General features: G+C 41.8%; 1 protein-coding gene across 2 annotated transcripts in view; it reads left to right on the top strand.

Annotated features, from left to right (window-relative positions):
* The window catches only part of HMGCLL1 (3-hydroxy-3-methylglutaryl-CoA lyase like 1), a 98,672-nt gene extending 80,976 nt beyond the window's left edge, over positions 1–17,696 (top strand). For both annotated transcript variants that reach the window (XM_060258327.1, XM_060258336.1), the window contains 2 exons: positions 8,854–8,979; positions 17,357–17,696. In XM_060258327.1, the coding sequence (XP_060114310.1) occupies positions 8,854–8,979; positions 17,357–17,458 (228 nt within the window). In that variant the 3' untranslated portion in view covers positions 17,459–17,696. The remainder of the gene's footprint in view (positions 1–8,853; positions 8,980–17,356) is intronic.
* The last annotated feature ends 4,945 nt before the right edge of the window (positions 17,697–22,641 follow it).

The following is a 22,641-nucleotide window of genomic DNA, read 5'->3' as shown; positions in this document are numbered from 1 at the left end:
TGAATCTTGCAAATGAGAGGAGAAATGTTACAGCACTTAAGGTAAATCCCCTGAATTATATTACCATTCATGACAAATAGAAATTACATAGCAGAGTAGCAAATAATCTGAAAGCTTCCATGGGATGTGGAAAGAAATAAAAAAAAAATCACAATGTGGATTTCAACCTGCATTATATTGCCATCCACCTAAAACAAAAGTAGGAAAAGAAGTAAAAAATGATAGATTTGTGGATTAGCTTGGAAGTTCAAGGTCACTGTAAGCCATGAGCTGTATTATTATACCATCTGTGTCACAGGGAAAATATCAGCAGGTTTTTACCAGAGTACTTTTAGAGGTGTTTGGTATTTTTTTGTTACCAAGCAAGTGATCCTGAAAAATACCAGCATTCTTAAAATAATAAAGATGACTTAAGCCAGGATCCTAAAGGAAGAATTGTGTATTCTGATTGCCCTAAGAGAAAAAGCAGAGACTTTTTGGCTGTAGCCTCAGCTGTGGTAAGAGTCTTTTAAGATGTCCTGCCAAAATAATCTTTCTTTTGAGGGGGGGAAATGAAGTGTCATCTACTTACCTGAGATATAGAGGTTAGGGCACTGTTAGGTTTCATTATGTTTTTTTGGAGTCTTGACGTAGGTAGGCTATATTTTTGGCACCATACCACCAAAGTTAAGCCCTTGCAAATTAGAAATTTCTGTAGGAATTGAGCATGTGCCTTGTTGGAAAGAATAGAATGAAAATGTGCTTAACATTAGATGGGTTATTCTCTTTGATTTTAGGAATTTCAGAATGCTTAATTCTTCATAGATGTAAGGCAACTGAGACTGATCCCACATTTAGCAATTCCCTCCCTTCTGTGTGGGATGCTCCCCAAGATGGCTTTTCTCCCCAGATCCTGCCTCCTCACCAAAGTGGTTAAGAGTTTCAATTCAGACTAGATCTGGGAGACCCACATATGAATCTCCACTCTATCATGGAAGCTCACTGAATGGCTATGGGCAACCCCACCAATGCCCCCCCAAGGATATTTGTTTCTTAAAACTACAGGTGCTGCTTCTGTTATTGGGGGGGGAGGGTCTTAAGTCCTCAAATGTGTTACTATTACTGGGGCTTTTTTCAAGTCCATAGAAAGATCTGGCTTGTCAGTCCATAGCCCCAGATTTAAGTATACAGATGTCTGGCTATCTGTATCTTACAGATAGAATCATAGAGTTGGAAGGGACATCTAGTCCAGGGACATCTAGTCCAACCTCCTGCACAATGTAGGAAACTCACAAGTATTTCCCCCCCACACACATACACACACATAGTGACCCTTGTTCCATGCCCCAAAAGCCTCCAGAATCTCTGACCAAACTGGCAGTGGAAATATTGCTTCCTGACCCCAAAGATGAGTTAGGGCACTGAGGATATTGGCTACATCCTTCCATTTCATGCGCCAGTGATTTCAAACATAGTCCTCTGCATGAGGAAAATACAGCAAATGAAGTGGTGCAGACATTTTGTTTCTTTTTTGTCTTGGATGTCGTCATCAGTTTGGGCTTGCCTCCTTTTCACTACTGGTCTTTACAGGCCTTTGGTTTGTTTTATGCCATTTATGTACCATGTTTATGTTATATGGCACTTGATGCTTGTAACCGATGTTGAAAATGTTGGGAACACATATTAATTTTAAAGATAAAATTTTGGAGTGAAAAAAAGGGAAACATTCAAAAATCAAGACTTGAGGGTTCCTCATGAGTTGTAAGAATCTGAAATCAGGCAGTTTTCAAAATTGGGTCTCATCAATACTTAATGTTTTATGAAGACCATAGGATGAGTGATGATAGAACATATGCTATATGGGTATAAAAATCTTTTTGTTTTACAAAAAGAATACGACTACACGTTCCAAATAATTCTATGCCTCTTTTATGAAGACAACAAAACGTTTTGTTTTGGCTAGCTGTACTGAGAGAGCATACATTTCAAAGTGTCGTATTAACGCACCTCATGCAGCACCATTTCCCTTTGCTTGCTTTAACTGTTAAAGTTTTAAAAAACTTAAGTAAAATGTTACCATTTCCAAATTTTACTAGTACTAGAAAGTGGCACTTTTTAAAGCAACAGTGCCTCCAAGTGGTCAGTGTAACAATAGTTTTCACTTTTAAAAAGGTATTCATTTCAGAGAGGTATACCTTAGATGCATACTCAGAGTTGTTTAAAATACAGAACAGTAGCAACTGTGTCAAGTTTTAGTCATCATTTTAAACATTTTCTTATACTTATATTTTTACATGTTTAAAACTTTGGTTTGTTCAGATTGCAATATCTGATAATACTTGATGCTGAGTCACTGAACAGTTACAATAAAGGTAAAGGTAGTCCCCTGTGCTAGCACCAGTCGTTTTTGACTCTGGGGTGACATTGCATTCACAACGTTTTCACGGCAGACTTTTTACAGGGTGGTTTGCCGTTGCCTTCCCCAGTCATCTACACTTTCCCCCCAGCAAGCTGGGTACTCATTTTACCGACCTCGGAAGAATGGAAGGCTGAGTCAACCTGGAGCCAGCTACCTGAACCAGCTTTCGCTGGGATTGAACTCAGGTTGTGAGCAGAGGGCTCCGACTGCAATACTGCAGCTTTACATCCCTGCTAGTATTTACCATTCAATATGTGGGTTTCAGTGTTGCCCATGGCCTAGATCCTGTGGAACTACAGCCTGACAGATACATGACTCTGGAGAATAAGAAGATTTTAGCAATGCAGTGTTTCTTGTGACTCCATAGGTAGCCTTAGCATGCCAGAAATCCATAGTCAGGTGACTGCTGTGTTGGTGCACTAATGTGGCTCATGTAGCTGTACTGCACACAAAGCAGTATTAGGGCCACATAAAATTACATGGCTAAGTGCATCTTATGTCTCATCTGACAGTGCTACATTTTAAATCGAGTCACTTCCTTGCATTCAGGAGGCTGTGGACTTGTGCTTCTTAACCAGCAGTTCACCTCAAGTCATGATGTATCATTTAGAAAATAGGAGTTTTAACAGGAGGCTATTGGAAGGGAGTGAGGGTGCCATTCAAAGGACAAAAGTCATGCTCAAGTCTGGGTATGTCTAAAGTCAAACTTTGGGTCTCTACTAGGGTTGCCAGACCACCCCCACCCCCCCACACCAGGTATGGGTGGGGAACTTGCAGTTTTGGGCACTCCTCTCCCCACCAAATCATCCCTCTTTTCAGCAGGAACCTGGAAATCATTTTGACATATCTATGAAAACCAGAAGTGATATAGGCATGTCAGGGGAAGAGACACTGGGTTTGAGGGCAAAACTCTATGATTTGAAGTGAATTCTACCATAGAGTTTTGCCCAAAAACCAGAGCATCCCCCAACATGCCTATGTCACTTTTGGTTTATGTAGGCGCATTATGATGCTTCTCCCCATTCCAGAAAGCCCTTCCCCCATCTCCACCAGCACAACAATTGGACCTGGCGACCCTAATCTCTACATCTATTTCCTGTCTATCTATATGTATCCTGCTGCTTCCCCCAGGAACTTAGGGTGACATGCATGTTTTGCCTTTTCTTCATTTTATGCTTACAACAACCCTTAAGTTTGTTATGGTTTCCCCAGCCCTGACTACTACATCATACTTAAGGCTGTCAGACCTTGAATGGCAACTCCTGGAAGTGTGGTGGGAGAAACTGCAGAAACCGGTGTCATGTGACATTCCTGGTTGCATACCTGAAAGTGAAGTCATGGCATCACATGATGCTGTTCCCCCCTTCCATTTTTGCTCTCATTGCTCCATTGAGTGGCAGCAGGAACCCAGACTATGGGGGAAAGAGGTTACCCACAATGGCAAGCAACCTGGTAGGTTACATACATGAACCAACTTATGGCAACTCGCAAGAGATTGAATAGCAGATGTGGTTTGTCATTGCCTTCCATTGCAGAGCCTTCCTTTGTGGTCTCCCATCCAAGTACCAGTCATGCTTAGCATCCAAGATCAGGGTATACCAAGGCCCTTAAGCTTTCTGATCCTGTGGACACATTTGCAATTCTGACACAATATGGTGGGCACAGCTACAAAATGGCCAATGTAGGAGTGGAGCCAGCCACAAAATGGCTGCTGCTATTTATCTTCAGTCACTTAGTTAAGATACTTATGCTGTGGTGGCAGTTGCTGCTAAAGCAACATTTTAAAAAATCTGTACAGCCAATCCAATCTTCAGTGGGATCTTGGATTGCGTCTGCTGCAAAATCCCAATCTTGGGATGTGTCTGTTGCAAAGTTTGCAGCCCTTTTAATCTTTAGGATTAGGGTTGCCAAGTCCAATTGAAGAAATAGCTGGGGACTTTGGGGGTGGAGCCAGAAAACTTTGGGGGTGGAGCCAGGAGATGTTAGGGGTGGAGCCAATATCAAGGCTGTGACAAGCGCCGCAGCCGCAGGTTCCCGTGCCGCAGCCGCACTAGCAGCTGTCCCTCCCTCCTCCTCCCGCTCGTCCTCCCCGCCCCTCCGCGGCTGCCTGAGGCTGGAGGCCTGGGTGAAGCAGGGCGGTGGTGCGGGCATGGAGAGCAGGGCCGGGGGCTCGGGGCCTCCTCCTCGGCCTCCGGCGCTGCCGCGCTGGTGCTGGCGGGGCTGTGCTGCACCCCTACAAGAGCTCCCTCACCGCCCTGGGCCGCGCCTGGCTCCGCCGCCTCCACTGCTCTGGCGCGCCCGATCTTCTCGCTGCGCTCCTGCTGCCCCTCTGCTGCGCCAATGCCACCAGCGAGGCCCTCGGCCGACAGCTCCTCCTCCGCCGCCTCCTCCTGCTGCTGGGCGCCGGCGGGCCCGCCGCCTACGGCTTCACTGGGCGGGGAGGGGGCGGCAGCGGCTCGCCATTTCCCCCCCTCCCCCCGCTTCCATTTTTTGGGGGTGCGGGGGAAGAGGGTGGAAATCCTGGGGTCCCCCGCCAGGGCGGGAGGGTTGGGACCCCTATTTAGGATGGACCTCTTAACTGTCAAGGGGCTCCTGAATGAGGATATCAGCCCAAAGCATGATGGCTCTGGCAAAATTTGAGAGCACAATGAAGGCTCTGATTGTCAGGGAGACTGCTTCATGTGATTCCCCAGGGCTGTCTCATTATTATTGTTGTCCACTAAAATGCATTGTCCCCATCCTTAGATGAGTGTCCAGCAGAGGAGCCTGAGGTCTTCCTTTTTGTCTGCTGGAAGGGCATAGACCTTTAAAAAAAATTAATCACCTGTAATAAAGTGCTGTTGTCTGAAACTTCCATACTGCCTTTGGTACGTAATCAAAGAATTCAGGGAATGAACAAACTGAGTACCCTTTAGATGATCTCAAGACCTCTAGTATCTAAATTGGTTGAAGCCAATTATCCAGATTTTGTATCCAATTGGTATTTAGTTGGGGGGACGGCTTTTAAAATCTGGTTCCAACTGGAAAGGCCTAGAAGAATTTTCCCAGGAAAGACCTAGGAGAATTTCCTGACCATTTCCCTTCCTGTTTATCAGAGCTTGTTGCCACAGATTCAATGGTTGAAGGGAGCTGCCCTTCTCCTGAGGCTGAGCCTGACACAGCTGGTGAGGGGGAAGAGGAAAGTCTCTGTACTAGCTCTTGAATGCTCCTTTTTCTAGCTTGCATCCTAAAGATGCTAGCATCCTTATGGGCGAGATCAGCCACAGCCACTGCTTGGCCAGGTATTCTTAGCCGCAGAAAAGCCAACATGATTCTTGGTTACATACGCATGGGGTTGGGGAAGGCCCAGACCAGACTAAAGTTTTGGATCTAAAGAAATGCCTTGTCTTGAATATGAAGCTTAGATGAAGCTTTCAGCAAAAACAGGGTCTGAATGTTCTGGATGTGATTGTTTAGCTGTGTGTCTGAGAACTGATTAACTGCATATTTGAGAGCCGTCCTTGGACTGTGGAACCTTATTATTTTACTGCTGGAATCTTATTATTTTACTGCTCAAGTGGAACCTTATTATTTTACTGCTGGAACTGAAGATGTCTGCCTGAGAAAAGAGAAGAGTGATTTAGAAAAAGGGCAACAAATATTTGATCAATTCTCTTGTATTGTTTCTCTGTGACATTGTCTTAATTGCTTCTTTCATTTTAGATCCTGTTTGTATTTTATTTATTTATTTTATTATGCGATTAAAGGTTTTGAAACTGGAGAAGAGTGATTGGATCACATTATTGAACTTTACCTGTTGGACTTTGGGGTTTAACGTTCCATTCCTTGCTATGATTATTTTCTATGATCCTTAAATAGTTACGAATTCTTATGTTCTAAGTAATTGTAGTGGTGTTTAGTGAACAAAAGACACTTTTTGAAACATAACTGCACGGAGGCAGTGCCGTTGGTTTATTTATTTTATTCAATTTTTAGCCCACCCTTCCCATAGGACTGGCTCAGGGCAGGTTACATCATAAAAAGAATCAACAATAAAAACAATAAAAGACCAATTTAAAATATGTAAAATTTAAAACTACAGAGTAATGATAGATTAAAATGGCAGGTTCTGTCTCACAGAGATGGCCTATTGTCCAGGTCCAGTAGATCTTACAGTACTGGGATGGAATGAAGGGGGGAGGCTGGTTTCGTCTTGACTCTTAGTGGTAAAGCAGACCATGTGCATGTGTGTGTGTTAAGTGCTGTCAAGTTGTTTCTGATATATGCTGACCCTACGTGCAGGCCATGAATGGTTTTAATACTCCAGCAGACAAGTTTGTCTTGTCATTTCCCATCTTTGTTGAAGAGCTGGTAGGCCAGACCTGAACAAGTAATAACCTGCCAAGCTGAATGCAGGCTGTCACATGAGCACTGAGTCTTCAAGGAGCTCAGTTAAGCTGATTTTCTTGCCTCCTTAGAACTGTAAGAATGGGGTGGGGTGAGGGGGCACCTTGACCATCATCTGGCAGGCCAGCATACATGGCTGTCCTGTCTTTGGCATCGTATGCTTCAGGCCTGTGTTTGGCATCATATGCTAAAGGCAATGTGTTTTCAGGGTCAGCTACCAGTAAAAATTAATTTTGTGTACTGTGAACACTGAAAGGAGCCCACGCAATGAAGGAGCTGTGAGTGCCAAGGAGCCTTTTTTACAGGATTGGTGGTGGTGGGGAAATGCCAGACCAGCTGGATGCAGCTGATTAAAATGATCTCTTTCAAAAACAATTTGGAGCAGACTTTTCACACAAGATAAAAAACTGAGGAACAACATTCAAGTCCAGTGGCACCTTTAAGACCAATAACTTTTAATTCTCTTGAAGCCCCTGGCACGGAGAAGGCATTTCTCTCTTTAAATCACTTCTCCAAGTCAAGCCAGCTGGCTGCTTGGAGAATGCATTTAAAGTTCTTTTTCTTCCCTCCTCCCTCCCCCAATCTATTTTCCTTCCTTCCTTCCTTCCTTCCTTCCTTCCTTCCTTCCTTCCTTCCTTCCTTCCTTCCTTCCTTCCTTCCTTCCTTCCTTCCTTCCTTCCTTCCCTCCCTCCCTCCCTCCCTCCCTTTTTGGCTTTCAAACATCTGACATTTATTCTGTGTGGCTCTTACATTAAGCAAATTTGGCCACCCCTGGTACAAGCTTTTGTGTGAATGCACATTTCATCACACAAAAGGTCATTCCCAGAATTAATCTTCATTGGAGTCAGTTTGATGTAGTGGTTAAGTGCGTGGACTCTTATCTGGGAGAACCGGGTTTGATTCCCCACTCCTCCACTTGCAGCTGCTGGAATGGCCTGAGGTCAGCCATCGCTCATGTAGGAGTTTTCCTTGAAAGGGTAGCTGCTGTAAGAGCTCTGTCAGCCCCACCTACCTCACAGGGTGTCTGTTTTGTGTGGGGCGAAAGCCTGGGACTTGCCTACCTTTGGGACCGCCTCTCCCCATATGTGCCCCAGAGAGCACTCCACTCAGGGTCTCTAAACCTCCTTAAGATCCCCAGACTGAAAGAGGCTCAACTGTCCATCACCAGAGCCAGAGCATTTTCAGTAATAGCCCCTGCTCTGTGGAATGCCCCCCCTGAAAACATCAGGGCCCTGCAGGACTTGCCACAGTTCCCCAGGGCCTGTAGAACCAAATTATTCAAACTCGTTTTCAACAGCTGAAGGGAGGTAGCTATTACTCCACAGAACCGATAATCCCACTGAATCATTATAACTGAATTAAGAACATCAAAGAAATCAGAAACGCATACCTTGGACTTATTGATTTTAAATTGTATGATTGTTTTTGCATGTGTAACTTGTTTTTAATGTTTTATGTGGTTTAGATTGTTGTTAGCCGCCCTGAGCCCACCAGGGGAGGGCGGGATATAAATCTAATAAAATAAATAAAATAAAGGAGATTGTGACCGCTCTGAGATTCAGAGTATAGCTGGGATATAAATCCAATATCTTCTTCTTATTAAAGGTGTCACTGGAGTCAAACTGTGTTCTGCTGCTTCAGACCAACACAGCTACCCACTTGAATCGAAGATTTTTTTTTTTAAATTGTTAATGATTGCAGGCCAGCACACATTTACCTATATTTAAAAACAAGTGATTTCTCCACCACACACACACACACTTCAAGACTGTGCATTGGGTTTGACCTGGAGTAACTCTGACTGGACTCTTAGCCATGGCACTGCAAGATGTTTTTGTTCTCTCGGGGTTACCATAAGTTGATGCACTGCTCAACAAAACACAGGGATAGAACTTTAAGGGCAATTCAAGAAAACCGGATGAATTTGTATTTTGTTAAAGAAATGCCTATGGAGTGAAGAAAATGTGTTCAGCTGAAAATGCGTTCAGCTTCATGCGCATTTTAGTTGTGAATTTAGTTGTGAATGATCAGTCTGACTGAAGCCTGGTGGTGCTGTGATTCCTTTCTAGATGGGAGTTAATGTGGTGGATTCTGCTGTTGCTGGTTTAGGAGGCTGCCCATATGCGAAAGGTGCCACAGGAAATGTAGCTACAGAAGATGTGATATACATGCTTAATGGTTTAGGGATCAACACGGTAAGTGCTTTGTAAAGTGATTCTTTATAAGATTTTGCACGTTTCTAAAAATTCTAAATTGGATGGGGAGAAGAAAGAACTGTTCGTTCAAGTACATGGTTCTAGTAGAACACAGTCAGAGGTTAAATGTACTGTGACACACAAGATGTTTACCACAGCAGTACTCTGCCCTGAAGCTGTGTGAATTTTTGACTGTGAAACGGTTGGGTCTTTGGCATCCATGGAACAAATGGTCTGTGCATGAGTGAAAACAGCCAATGATATGAATATGAGAAGCTGGCTGATACACAATCATACTGCTAGTCAATTTTTCCTCTAAGCTGCAGAGTCTTGTGAGGAAAAATTCTACTTTGTGAGCTACTGGTATTAAAGTTGTGAGCTATTGGCATTAAAGTTGTGAGCTGCTGCATAAATTATTGTGCTCTGGGGTCATTCTTCCTGAGCTAAGACAAAAATGTATGGGCTGGAGGTTAAAAATCTGTTAGCTAGCTCAAGCTAACTCAGTTTAGAGGGAACACTGCTGCTAGTTTATCTAGCCAGGTCTCCAGCTTTATATCTGTCATGCTTAGAAATTCCATCCCATCAAAGGGCCTTTTCTATGGCCCAATGTAATATTTTCTCATCTGCCGTCAAACAGGGCCATTACAAAAAGGTCCCAGTAGCTGAGTGTGTTTGCCCCTGTGGCTCTGGAAAAGCTGAAACGATCGAACATATCCTGTTTGGCTGTGGGTATTATCAAGAAATACATGTTAGGTACACCTGACCCCTATTGAAGAGATCCCGGGATCACCCAGATTTGGAATTAAGTAATATGCTTTTCTCAGATTCTAATCCCAAGGTTACATTTGCTTGCAGCAAATTTCTGGCCGCAGCTTCTAGAATCTGCAAAGATTATGTAAGCAAGTGATATAGACTCGAGACTTTCGAGTCCATGTATTTTTCAATTTTTAAAATACAAAAGTTTTTTCTTCTTCCTTGAATACTATACTTGTAAAGTTTCATTTAATAATTTTCTTATCAATGGCTGTGTATCCAGTGTATGGTATTCAACTGTGTTTTAACTACTATGTGCTGGTTACATACCTAAATAAATTATTTTGGAATATGAGAAGCTGGCTGATGCACAATCATACTGCTAGATTATCTAGCCCAGTTCTGTCTCTTCCACCTGATAGTAGCTGCTTCACATTTCAGGCAGGTATACTTCCTAGCCCTGATGGATAGCGTGTGTGCAGAGTGCTCCCAGAAAGGCTTCTATTGGTAGGAACGCCAGCAAGAAGAGCCAACACACCAGATTCTTCCAGAACAAATGGTGTATTATACAGATTATTTACAGAAGTGCAGATATATACATACACAGTCCAGAGTAACAGTATGCTTCGCCAGTCCTTCATTCATGTCGAGAAAAAACATACTAACTACTCAGCTGTTAATGTAGTTCAGCCCACCAATCAGCTAATTCTGCTGACTTGATATGACTCTCTTAGAAAGTCTACTTATTACCAGTTATTGCATCAGCCAGAGTAGTCCTGTGACCTCTGTCATGTGACACCTGTCATTCTGACAGTTCATGATCTACCATGCTTCACAGCAAACTATAATACCAACAAGCCCTGCTCCTGCAATCCTGCAGAGGGTGTAGTCTAGCACTGGACTATGGCTCTTTCCTTAGTGCGTTTTTTTTTTTTTGCACTGCTGTATTTTTAGTTATTGAAGAATACTTTATTAGAATTTTTACACAAATAATAAAAAAACAGAAACAAAAAACCCACCTACACACATTTTTTTCTTTTTCTTGCAAGAAGACTATAAAGGGTTTCCATGTATACATAAAATTAAGAAAAGTCCTATCTTTTATCAGAGATGTGAGTTTGGACATCTCTGCAAATTCCATCATCTTGACCAGCCATTCCTCTATTGTAGTTGTATTCCTGCAGTTTTCCATTTCTACGCATATAACCATCTTGCTGCTATTGTCGTGTATATATATATAAGCAAAGTTCCATTCATCTTCTCAAATTGTTTATGCATTATTCCCAACAAAAAAAGCCTCTGGCTTGGCACATAGGCTCTGACTTTACTTGATCAATTCTGGACCACGTGGCATACAAAAAAAACAATGAATGCTATAGGTATGCCTTTGATTAAGACATAAGGCTATAGAACAAGAGGCCTCAAGAATATCTCTAAGCCTTTGTCACTTCACTAAATTTCCTTGTGGTCCAGCATTGTTCTATTGTTTTATTCTGTTCTGTATTATGAGCCAATATGTGTACTTACCTTTCTGACCTCTGAAAAAGACCAATCTAGGTCGAAACGCGTCAGGTCAAGTTGAGTGGGTTCCCATTGAGGTTTTATGATTTTACATAGGATAGAGGCTTATGATGGGCCCTTAAATGGTTTTAGCTTTCTGCAATAAATACATGTATGTTGATTTATGATTTTTTTACTTTTTGTTTTTAATGTTTGGCCCTTTAATTGCATATTAACCTTTTAGGTTTCTTACTCCAGTTTTTGGGTTAAGTTTCTTTCCCTTCTTTGTTTTTCTTTGGTCATACATATATATACAAAGTTCCATTCATCTTTTCAAGTTGTTTATCCATTATTCCCAACAAAAAAGCCTCTGGTTTCATTTGTATGTCAGTCTTTAAAGTCTTCTGCATAATCGAATGTATTTGTATCCAATATTTTTTAGCATTCTTACAAGACCACCATATATGATAAAATGTCCCTTCATGGTATTGACATTTCCAGCATTTATTCTTAATATCTTTATACATTTTGAGTTAGTTTATCTGGAGTTATATTCCATTGATACATCATTTTATAAGTTTTCTCTTAAATTGGAACTTAAGGTAAATTTTAACTTTATACCATAAATGTTCCTTTTGTTCCATTTAAATAGAATAACCAAAATTTTTGACCACTTTATCATAAATACCTGTTCTTCCTCTGCTTCAAATTTCAAGTTTATACATTTTGGCAATGCCATGTTGGTCATTTGTACAAATTTCTGTTTCAAATACAGTTGTAGATTGATCAAAACCACTAATCCTTTTATGGAGTTTAAATCTTTCTGAAAATTGTGAATTTTAAAAACCCATTGACAACTATAACCTTGTATTAACAAAAACTCTCTCATTTTCATTTTACAGTCACCTTGAGAAAAATCTAAAATATCCTGAAATGTTAAATACTTTTGAGTAGAAGCCATTTCCAATCTAAAAAATGCCTCTTGATTTGAGATCCATAGTGGAGTTTTCAGACATAACCTGGGCTTATGTTTATTCCATATTCTCAGAATAGCATGTCTAATACAGTGGTTTTTAAAATCAGCATTAATTTTAACTTTATCATACCATAAATAAGCATGCCACCCAAATCTTAAATCACAACCTTCTAACTCCAATCTTTTATTTATCAAGAGAAACCATTCTTGCAGCTATACCAAACAGCAAGCTGCAAAGTATACTCTCAAATTGGGTAAACTCAATCTAGAGCTGCCAAGCCCCCAGGTCAGGTGGGGTTTTTCCCACCCTGGAGGTTCCCAATCCACCGGCCCACATTGAGCCGGCGGGGGAAACCTTCCCCAATGTCACTGGCACGATAACGTCACCCAGAAGTGATGTCATCACGCTGGCAACATCGCTCGCCGGCCGCTCTTAGTGTTTCTGGGAAAACTATGGTACAATAGGTACCATAGAGTTTTCCCCTCCCAAATTGCTAGTGCGTCCAGGAAAACCATAATGTTTTCCCAGAAATGCCTAGAGTGGCCGGTGAGCAATGCTGCCAGCACAGTGATGTCACTTCCAGGTGACATCATCGCTCCCCGCGTGCATTGCACATGTGAAAAAAGTCCCCCGCCAGAAGCAGCGAGGGACTTGGGAAACCTAACCCAATCCACCTCTTCTTCTAATCCAATCCAACTAGTCTTCTAATACTTTGTATTTAATGTAGTTTTTTCCCCCTGACACACAAATCTTGATATATCCTTCAGTTGTCATTTGAATGGAACATCAGACATCAGAACACCACCGCTTGTGAATTCATGTTTTTAGTTAACATCTTCATCTTCTATTTATTGATCTTAAAACCTGCAAGTGAACCAAACTATTTTAATTTGTGCGTCAAAGAGTTAGCTCCTTTTAAAGGATCTCCCAATACCAACACTAAATCATCCACAAAAGCTCTCAGTTTGTAATTTTCTTTCTTAATCTTGGCACCTCTAATTTTTTCATCTTGTTTTATACCTCTTATCAATATTTCCAAAACTAGAATAGACAAAAGAGAAGACAATGGACATCCTTATCTTGTTCCTTTTTGTATCCTTACATGATTTGATCAATTCTCCATTGATAATAATTTTGCTGATTGAGTAGTACATATCAATTTAACATTTTATAAAGTTCACCCCAAAACCAAATTCTTCCAGAACCTTAAACACAAAAGGCCAGTTCAAATGATCAAACACCTTATTTGATAATTTCCTTGGTGCTTTTGATGTGCAAAAAAGCAGCATCGGATTGATAGTCATTGATCAAGATGTGGGCCCACTGAGTTGCCTTTCAGGCATTTTCACAGCTGCATGATAACTCCATGAGGAGCTCACACATGTCGAAATATGACAATATAAATGCTGTTGAGTGTGCTGACTGAAGCCATAGTTTCCAGTACTTTTTTTTACATTCACAGTTATGTTCCTTTCTGAGAAATTATGTTCCTGTTTGCCAGTGACTTTCTGATAGTAGGTAGCACTTACTAAAATTAATCATTGCTTCATGTTTACCTTAGGCCTGAATAATCTCTTGGTTTCCTTTCAGGCTCCAGGTTTTACGTTCTTGTTTTGTTGACTGAAATCACTTACAGAGGAAGTCAATGGTTGAAATCCATTCTGAGTATTCATTTGGTTGGTATACAAAGCCTTAGATATGTTTAGAAATAGGTTTCAGAGATTATTAATCAAGTGATGGCAATCAGCTGAAGGAAAGAGGATTCTGAGTCAACCACAAACTCAGTGTAGCATTCTGGCAAAGACAGTGTGATGTCTTGTTGCTGCACATCTATAACATCAGTAAAGATCCTCTACAATGCTTCATAAGAAATGATTTTTTACAGAAGTTGTATGCCAAAATCAACAGGGTTCAGAATCATACAGTACTGATAATATAGAACACTTCAGTCATAAAAACATTTTCCCCAAATAAATCCCATTTATCTATATAATTCAGATGCAATTGTCTTCCTGGTTTCAGTGGAACTTACTTTCAAGTAAGTTCATATAGAACCACAGCCCTAATTCAAAATAAGTAGATGTTGCCCTCTTTATTTTCTGAACTTTTCTTCCTTCAAGAAACTCACATATATATTTCTTCCTACCCTATTTCCCTGAATAACCCTGGGAGTTAGGTTAGGCTGAGTGATTAGTGTAAGGTCACTGCGATTAGCTCCAGAACCCTAGTTTCCACCATTTCTGGGTGTGATGCCCCCTATTCACTCACACAGAGTGCCGACCACCCTCTACAACCTCTCTTCTTCAAGTTGTTACACATAGGTCAGGACATCACCATTCTTCTTGTCTCTTTAAAAATCTAAAGAGAATCATGACCATTTCACACCTCAGGTCCTCCTTCTCAGTCCCAGAAACATCCACAGACAGCCCCCTTTATTAATCGGTGCTCGCTCACACAGCGCTGCTGAATTTGAGGCTGAAAAATTGTTCCAATCACTTGCTGCCACCATTCATTTATATCCTAATAACAGAAATATAGACTAAAGGTATTAAAGTGTGTGTGTGTAATTCTTTCCCTCGGACATACAGCCCACAGCATTAATCAAAAAAGGAAGATTTATTTATGATATAAACAAAACAATGAGAACAGTAAAGTATAGGAAGCAACATTTTTGTCTTCATTCTCAATGGATGAAGATAATAGATTCTAGATTATGGCAGCTGGGTTTATAAGTGAAGATATCATCTTCCTTCTTTTTTGATATTTTACCTCCTTGGACTCTGTCATTATACATGAGACACCTACCCCCCCCCCTTCCCTTGTTAGAGCACCCCCTCCAAAGTATTAGAGAGCAGCTTTAATATTAGAGAGTATTAGAGAGCCAGTTTAGTGTAGTAGTTAAGTGTGTGAACTCTTATCTGAGAGAACCAAGTTTGATTCCCCACTCCTCCACTTGCACCTGCTGGAATGGCCTTGGGTCAGCCATAGCTCAAGCAGAGGTTATCCTTGAAAGGGCTGCTGTGAGAGCCCTCTCAGCCCCACCCACCTCACAGGGTGTCTGTTATGGGGGAGGAAGATAAAGGAGATTGTGATCCGCTCTGAGACCGAGATTCAGAGTGGAGGGCATGATATAAATCCAATATCATCAATGTCATCGTCATCCTATTCAAATCATTTCTGCCCTTGTGGTCAGGGTAAAATTGATGCCCTGTCTCACAAAATATTGGAATGCCATTTTTTTAAGCTGTTCTTTTCCAAGTTCCCTTCTCCAAACATTCTTTCCACTCTCATTGGCTGCTCCTAGGGAGAGACTGAACTTAGCCTGTCCATCTCAGAAGGTAACTGCAACACCTTGCTAGCTCTGTATATTCTATTAATACTACAGTGTTTCCTATACACAGCTTTTCTAAATTAAAACCAGAGAATTATTACACCTGAAAAAGAGCTGGTAATGCAAATATGTAGGACTGTTGCCCCTCAGAGAATCTTCCCCCATGCATCTGGTGACTAATTATTCTGCATTTGTCTCCTAATTGGGTGGAGATGTTCCTAGAACAATGAACAGAGCAGCAACAGGCAGCTTCCTCTGAGGCAAAGATAATTCTGCTGCATCCCCATATGGAGAGTGATTAAAATCCAATATCCAATATCTTCTAAAGTTCCAGTCAAGTCAGATATGGAAATGGGGCAGCATTAACACCATCACCTCCCATGTTGATTAAAACCAGTGTAATAAAGCATGCAGAGATGCAGCAGGGAGCCTCCTCTGTCCTTGGAACTGACTAGAAAGCTGATTTCTTGTGGCAACTAGACAGTTATTGCCAGTACTTGTGAAAGCGGCAAAAAAAAAGTAGACCTACAAATCAGAAAGTCCTGAATTTGAATCTTGCCTCTGCTATGATCTGTCTAGGTTGCCTAGGACAATAGTATTATGTATGTATAGCGGATCTAGGCCAAGTCAAGGCTGTTATAAAACGGATTTTACTGCTTATTAGAACCTGATTAGTGAGTTAACTGTGCAGCAGTAACATGGCTATGTCAATGTTCAGCTTAAGAAAATGCGTGGAAACTGGAGGCAGGGCAGAAGACCAAAAAGAAATTTAACTTTATTGAATAATATTCTATTTCCATGAGGAACAAAGCTGTTCATAACAATCTCCTTCAAACAGCCCCTGAAGCTGGCTGCTGGCTGCTCAGTAGACCTGTTGGAAATTGTCTGCCTCTCTCTCAGGGAAGAGAGAAAACCATGTATAGGACTGTTGCCACCGTTCATTTATATGAATCGAGTTGCAGCCATGAAGAGAGACCAAAGACAGGATGGAAGAATGCTTGAGAAGGGAAGCTATGTGATTATCTATAACAATGATAGGCACTGAGAGGAAGAGGAAGAAGAAGAGATTAGATTTATACACCGCCCTTCACTACACAAATGTGTTTCAGAGCAGTTTGCAATCTCCTTTCCCTTCCCCTCCCCACAACAAAAAACCCTGTGAGGTAGGTGAAGCTGAGAGAGCTCTCCCAGAACTGCTCTTTAGCAGAACACCTCTGAGAGAACTTGTGGCTGACCCAAGGTCACATCAGCAAGTGTGTGTGGAGGAGCAGGGAATCAAACCTGGTTCTCCCAGGTAAGAGTCTGCACATTTAACTACTACACCAAACTGGCTCTCAGAAAAAAAATTTCACCTTTGAAGACAAGCACTGTGCCTCCCACCACCCCACCCCCCCCTTCCAAGCTTGCAGAAGTGCCCTAAAGCAAACATTAGACTCTTATTCTCATCTTCTTCAATATGTTTAATTTCTTTTCCAAAGCAATGTTCCCATCCATTTCAACATTTTTCTTATGGTTCCCAAGAAGCCCACCTAATGCCCAGCTATCTGGATAGGCAGCATGTACATTTTCTAAATAAATAGATGTGGGAAAGCATTCTGGAAGAAAAGGATAGCTACCCTCTTTCCCTTCTCCCCATGTCCAAGGAAAGGGAGCAAAAGAAAAATCTGATCATGGATCTCTTGCGCATTGTGTTGGCTTCAGGTTATTGCAGTTGATGATGACTGTGGTGCTAATAAAGTTGATTGCTGATCAAGAATTATCTGGGTGAACGGACATGACAATAATTTCTCACTCTTCTTTCTCTTTGTCTTCTTAGGGTGTGGATCTTACCAAGGTTATGGAAGCTGGAAACTTCATCTGCACAGCCTTAAACAAGACAACAAATTCCAAAGTTGCTCAGGCTTCCTTCAGTGGTTGAACTGTATGAGATGTAGTGTTTGTTTATTTATGCTATGAATATTTGACCACCAATATGCTCTTTCTGTTTATAGCTGCATTAAGCAACCCCATTGCAAACAAAATCTTTTGAGCAGACAAAAAAGGGGCAGCAGAAACATGTTAAGCTGATAGTAGTTGCATATATAAAAACAGAATGGAAGATGTCAGAACTAATGGCTGAATTAAACTCTCTTGCCTTTTGTTTAGGCTTTTAGAAATCCTCCTGTTGAAATCCACCATCGCTTCTGTCAATATGGCCCCCCTCAGCTTTCAATCCAATGGTAACAGACCCCTCAAAAACATGGGATGCATTCAAGCATGTACCTCCTTGCTTACAAGAGTAAGGAAGAAGGACAAATGGCTCGAGGTGGAAGAAATGCCTATGTCTCTATACTTAAAGAAACATAGTTTCATGCCAGATGTACAAGTGTATCTGAAGTTGGCCATAACACCTCTATGATTAGGAGGACAGTTCTGAGCTACATAGCACTTAATTGCACACTGGAGAAGCAAGAAGAAATTTTGCCTCTCTGCCTACCCAGCATGCCTATACCATCTGTGACACCCATACTTGAGTGTTTCAGTAAAGTGTATGCATGCAATTCCAACACACAAAGGATACATCATATTGTTAGTTCTTGGAGTTTTATCTGGGGAACAGATGGCATTGAAGCCCATCCATGTTGGATTTTACACAGTATGGCCTATTAAAATTATATATCCAGAGCCTCAGCGACATAATTCACAATTCTTATTCAGAACTCATAATCCCTGCCCCCCCCGCCCCCCATGCACACACACTACCACCACCATCATGATATCTGAAAGTCACTCTATAGTGAATTTGTATGGTTGGAAATGAATTGGGAGGAGGAACAAGAAGGCAGAAAAAGAACAGCCACCAACACAGGAGTATGTGCTTCTTAGTGGTGAAATTCAGTCAGCTCCCTGGTCTTATATGGTGGACCAGGCCTTTGAAATCACTTTAAGAAAACATCCTGGTTGTGCTGGTTTGATGGTAGGAAGATACCATATCTTCAACTGGTATTTTAAACCCCTTTAGACATGCTTGACTGTAGAGAGTTCTAGAGATAGTGCGTACATTATCATTTCTTAATCAAGCCGGCTTTTAATGCCATATAAATATCTGCAGCAGTCTGTGAGCTCTCTCCTAGTGTGTGGCCTTGCTATTATAGGTTTTATTCTTCCAGATTACTTCTTTTCTTTTGCCAAGTCAATTATGTTAGGGACAGGGAGCCAAACCCAGATTTGCTATGAGTAGCATTTTTGTGATTCCCCCCCCCCCCCTATGGTTGACATCTGTTAAGTATATGAATGACTTTATCTTGTTCCAAGAATCTGTAGGGAATGGCAGCCCGCCATGTTTTGCAGATTTATGAAGCCCTCCTATAGTTGCTACGTATATTGTATTCATGGCAATCTACTTTTACCCCAGGAGTTATTTAAAAAAATTGAGCAGTAGTATTTGGGAGGACGTGTCTAATGAAGCCCTGCTGCTGTACAATTTCCATCTGCTTTGGGAGGCATATGTAGGATTGCTGTGCAAGCATCAATGGAAGAACGGAAGCGGAGCTGTTGGACCATTTAAAACTATGGGGAAAGGTTTCTGTCAGTCTAATGATAATAAACTGGTTCTAACTGGGCAGTTCCCCCCCCCTTCCTTTAAATTTTCATCCTGCAGTTCCCAAAATTTTTTTCATGCGGTTGTAAAGGTGGATTTAAAAAGTGCCCATTTAACTACTTGAGGTGGAAATCTTAATTCTTCTTCTTCTGTGATATTTAAGTTTGTAAATTGGTGCTATAGCAGAATATATGGTGTGTAATCCAAAACTGTACAATCATATGTAAATCATTGAAGGCTAATTTAAAACAACATCTTCATTATTTACCTATGTTTCTCAGTTCATCAAAGGAAAACATTTTAATCCTAGACTTCCTCAACTACCAAAGTTAGTACTTTTACTTCATAGAGTTTTGTTCACAATTCACCATCTTTCCTAATTTAGTTCGTTTCCCTTGAAACCGTTATTTTCCAGTAAATTGTGCCTAGTTCTCCATAGCCAACATATAAAACTTACACATGGTGAAGTGCAAAGATAAGTGTCCTCATCCTCCCCAACCACATATAGAGTCTTCAGTGGGAGCCAGTCTGTTACAGCACTGAGTGCATCAGACTATGACCAGCTTCAAATGCCCATTCTGCTCTAAAGCTTTGGGCCCAGTCCCTTTCTCTCAGCCTTCCCTACATCACAGGGTCACAATGGGGACGAGCTGAGCTGGGGAGATCCATGCATGCTGCCTGGAAGAAGAGTGAAAGTGATAGGCTCATAGTGGAGCTATGTGGCCATGAGCACTGATAAAGCACACCTACATCATGTGATCAACTTGCTCTAAACAAAGGGTCCGCAGCAGTGCTCCCCCTAAGCTGTGAAGTCTTGTGAGCAAAACATTCTACTTTGTGAGCTACTGGCATTAAAGTTGTGAGCTACTGCATAAATTAAGTATGATCTGGGGCTATGTTTTTTCAACTGAGACAAAAATGTGTGAGCTGGAGGCTAAAAAACGGTGAGCTAGCTCACAGTAACTCAGCTCAGAGGGAACACTGGTCTGCAAGTGTGTGACGGTTTTAGTACCCCATTCAGAGGCCTGAGCTGTTTCAGGAAAGAGAGACAGAAGCTGGTGGGTGCATAGAGAACTAGCAGTGTTACCAGGCTTGAGGGAGCCATGAGGTAAACTTATGTTGAAGTGACTGCCACATAGACAGGACTTGGAAACTAAAGGTGGTTAAAATTTGCTGATGGCACCAACCCACCACCTTTTAAAAAGAAATACCTGTCATTTCTGTGTTAGCTTATTTCGTCTTTCCATAACATAGTACATTTAAGAAGCTATCATTACACATTATGCTAACATTCTTAAGTGAGCATTAGTTTGTCTGTGTTACTCGGTCAATGCATTAATTGTGACATATTTGTTGTAAAGTATTTTTGTTTCATTCTTATAAGGAGAAATACAAACTAAGCCAAAAATTCAGACTGTTATAATTAGCATTTTGAAATAATTGACCTATACTACCTATTGTTTTATTACATTTCTTATCCTGCCTTTCATTCAAGGAATTTAGGGCATTGTACACAGTTCTTCCTTTCTCATTTTAATATTCACCACAGTCATGTGAGGTTGGTTATACTGAGAAAGCATGGCTGCCTCAAGGACACCCTGTAAGTTTTATAGCAAACAGAAATATGTCCAGGGGATACCAAGGTGACTCAAGCTGGTTCTCTGAATGACTCTACTCTGTTATGCTCCCTTTTCCCAGTGTATCATACTCCTCTTAAGAGGGAGGAGAACAGCTCTACATTAGTCAGCCTGGTATATTACAACCTGGAACATCCATCGGCAACTGGCATCCACCCTACGCTTTAGTCATTACCAAGTAACAGCCACATTTTCATTTCGTGTTGACATTATTAAGATATAACCTGTACCAAGTGCATTTACTTCTAATGTCCTCTTTTTATCAGTAGTTCCAAACAACTCTTATAGCTAATGGCTCCCAAATGATAAATCCAGGTAATGCTGAAGACCAGCAATGAAATCCTAAGTGGAGTTACACTGTTCAAGGTTCACTGTAGCCTCTGGGCTTAGAAAGGTGCCACTAGGGTTGCCAAGTCCAATTCAAGAAATATCTGGGGACTTTGGGGGTGGAGCCAGGAGACTTTGGGGGTGGAGCCAGGAGACACTGGGGGCGGAGCCAGGAACAAGGGTGTGACAAGCATAATTGAACTCCAACAAGGGAGTTCCAGCCATCACATTTAAAGGGACAGCACACCTTTTTAAATGTCTTTCTTCCATAGGAAATAATGGATAGGGGCACCTTCTTTTGGGGCTCATAGAACTGGACACCCTAGTCCAATCATTTTGAAACTTGGAGGGTATTTTGGGGAGAGGCACTAGATACTGTACTGAAAATTTGGTGCCTCTACCTCAAAAAATAGCTCCCCCAGAGCCCCCGAAACCTCCAGATCAATTCCCCATTATACCCTATGAGAAATATTCCACATAGGGAATAATGAAGATGTTTCCCTCTCCTTCACACACACACCCCTTCTCGCACATCTGATGTAGGGGATTGGCTCTCTACTCACCAGCCAGCTTCTTCACAGCAACAAAGACACAGACACAGAAAGTTGAAGCCTTTCACCACCTCCGGAGGTGCAAAGGCACATGGTCCTTTGGGGCGGGGCAGGAAGCAGCCTGGGAAAGCTCCAGCTGCTGCAATGGAGCTGGGTGGGAAGGGGAGGGGCAAGGAGAAGCTGCTGCGATCCGAGGTGAGAAGGGAAGGGAGGAGGATGAGAAGCATCAGGGATCGATGGGAAGGGGAGAGGAGAAGCTGCTGGGAGCTAGGCTGCATGGGAAGGGCCGCCATTCCCCCTGCTTTCTGGATTTTTGCCAAGAGGGGGGAGGAGGAGGCTCCAAATCGGGGGTCCCCCGCCCAGGCGGGGGATTTGGGAAGCCTAGGTGCCACTCAGTTTAGGATTGCATTGGAAGTCCTCTAGTTTGTCTTGGATAGTTCTGGTTAGAATAAGCAAACCCATTACAGAACAAGCTACCAGACCGCTCTGTTCGTAGAATTGTTTATAGGCCTTGCCTGTCTCACAGGTAAATCCCAAACCATTACTGCTGCTTATTTAAAATAATTACCCTCTAATTTTATTTATACCTTTTTGTGATTAACCTCAGGCCTCAGATTCAGTGGGAGCTCACAGGAGCACAGATCTTGAACCTTTCTGAGAGTTCCACCTCCTTGTCCATTAAATAGTATATGCAGTTGCATAACAATCCCTGGATGAGTTCCAACATCTATTTTTCTACAAAATGACCCCTGATTAACCTTAAGTGAAATTGGATGTTTAGAAGTACAAATTCATACATAATCCTGTGAGCACTCTGTGTCTGAGGAGCCTGTGTATTCTTTTAGGCCAGACTGGGAAATAAGCATTCAAATGAGATCTGCACAAAAGAAGAATACTGCAGATATTGTGCTCAGTACAGCTCATATGATCCTGCCATTTAGTACAAGCAGCAGGGTTTCAGTACACACATGGAGCTCCTCCAACTGCAAAGATTTCAGCTGGTAGA

Source organism: Heteronotia binoei, chromosome 1 (assembly GCF_032191835.1).
Source record: "Heteronotia binoei isolate CCM8104 ecotype False Entrance Well chromosome 1, APGP_CSIRO_Hbin_v1, whole genome shotgun sequence".
Lineage (NCBI taxonomy): Eukaryota > Metazoa > Chordata > Lepidosauria > Squamata > Gekkonidae > Heteronotia > Heteronotia binoei.
The sequence above is the reverse complement of the archived record's forward strand: the minus strand, read 5'-3'. Positions and strand labels throughout refer to the sequence as shown.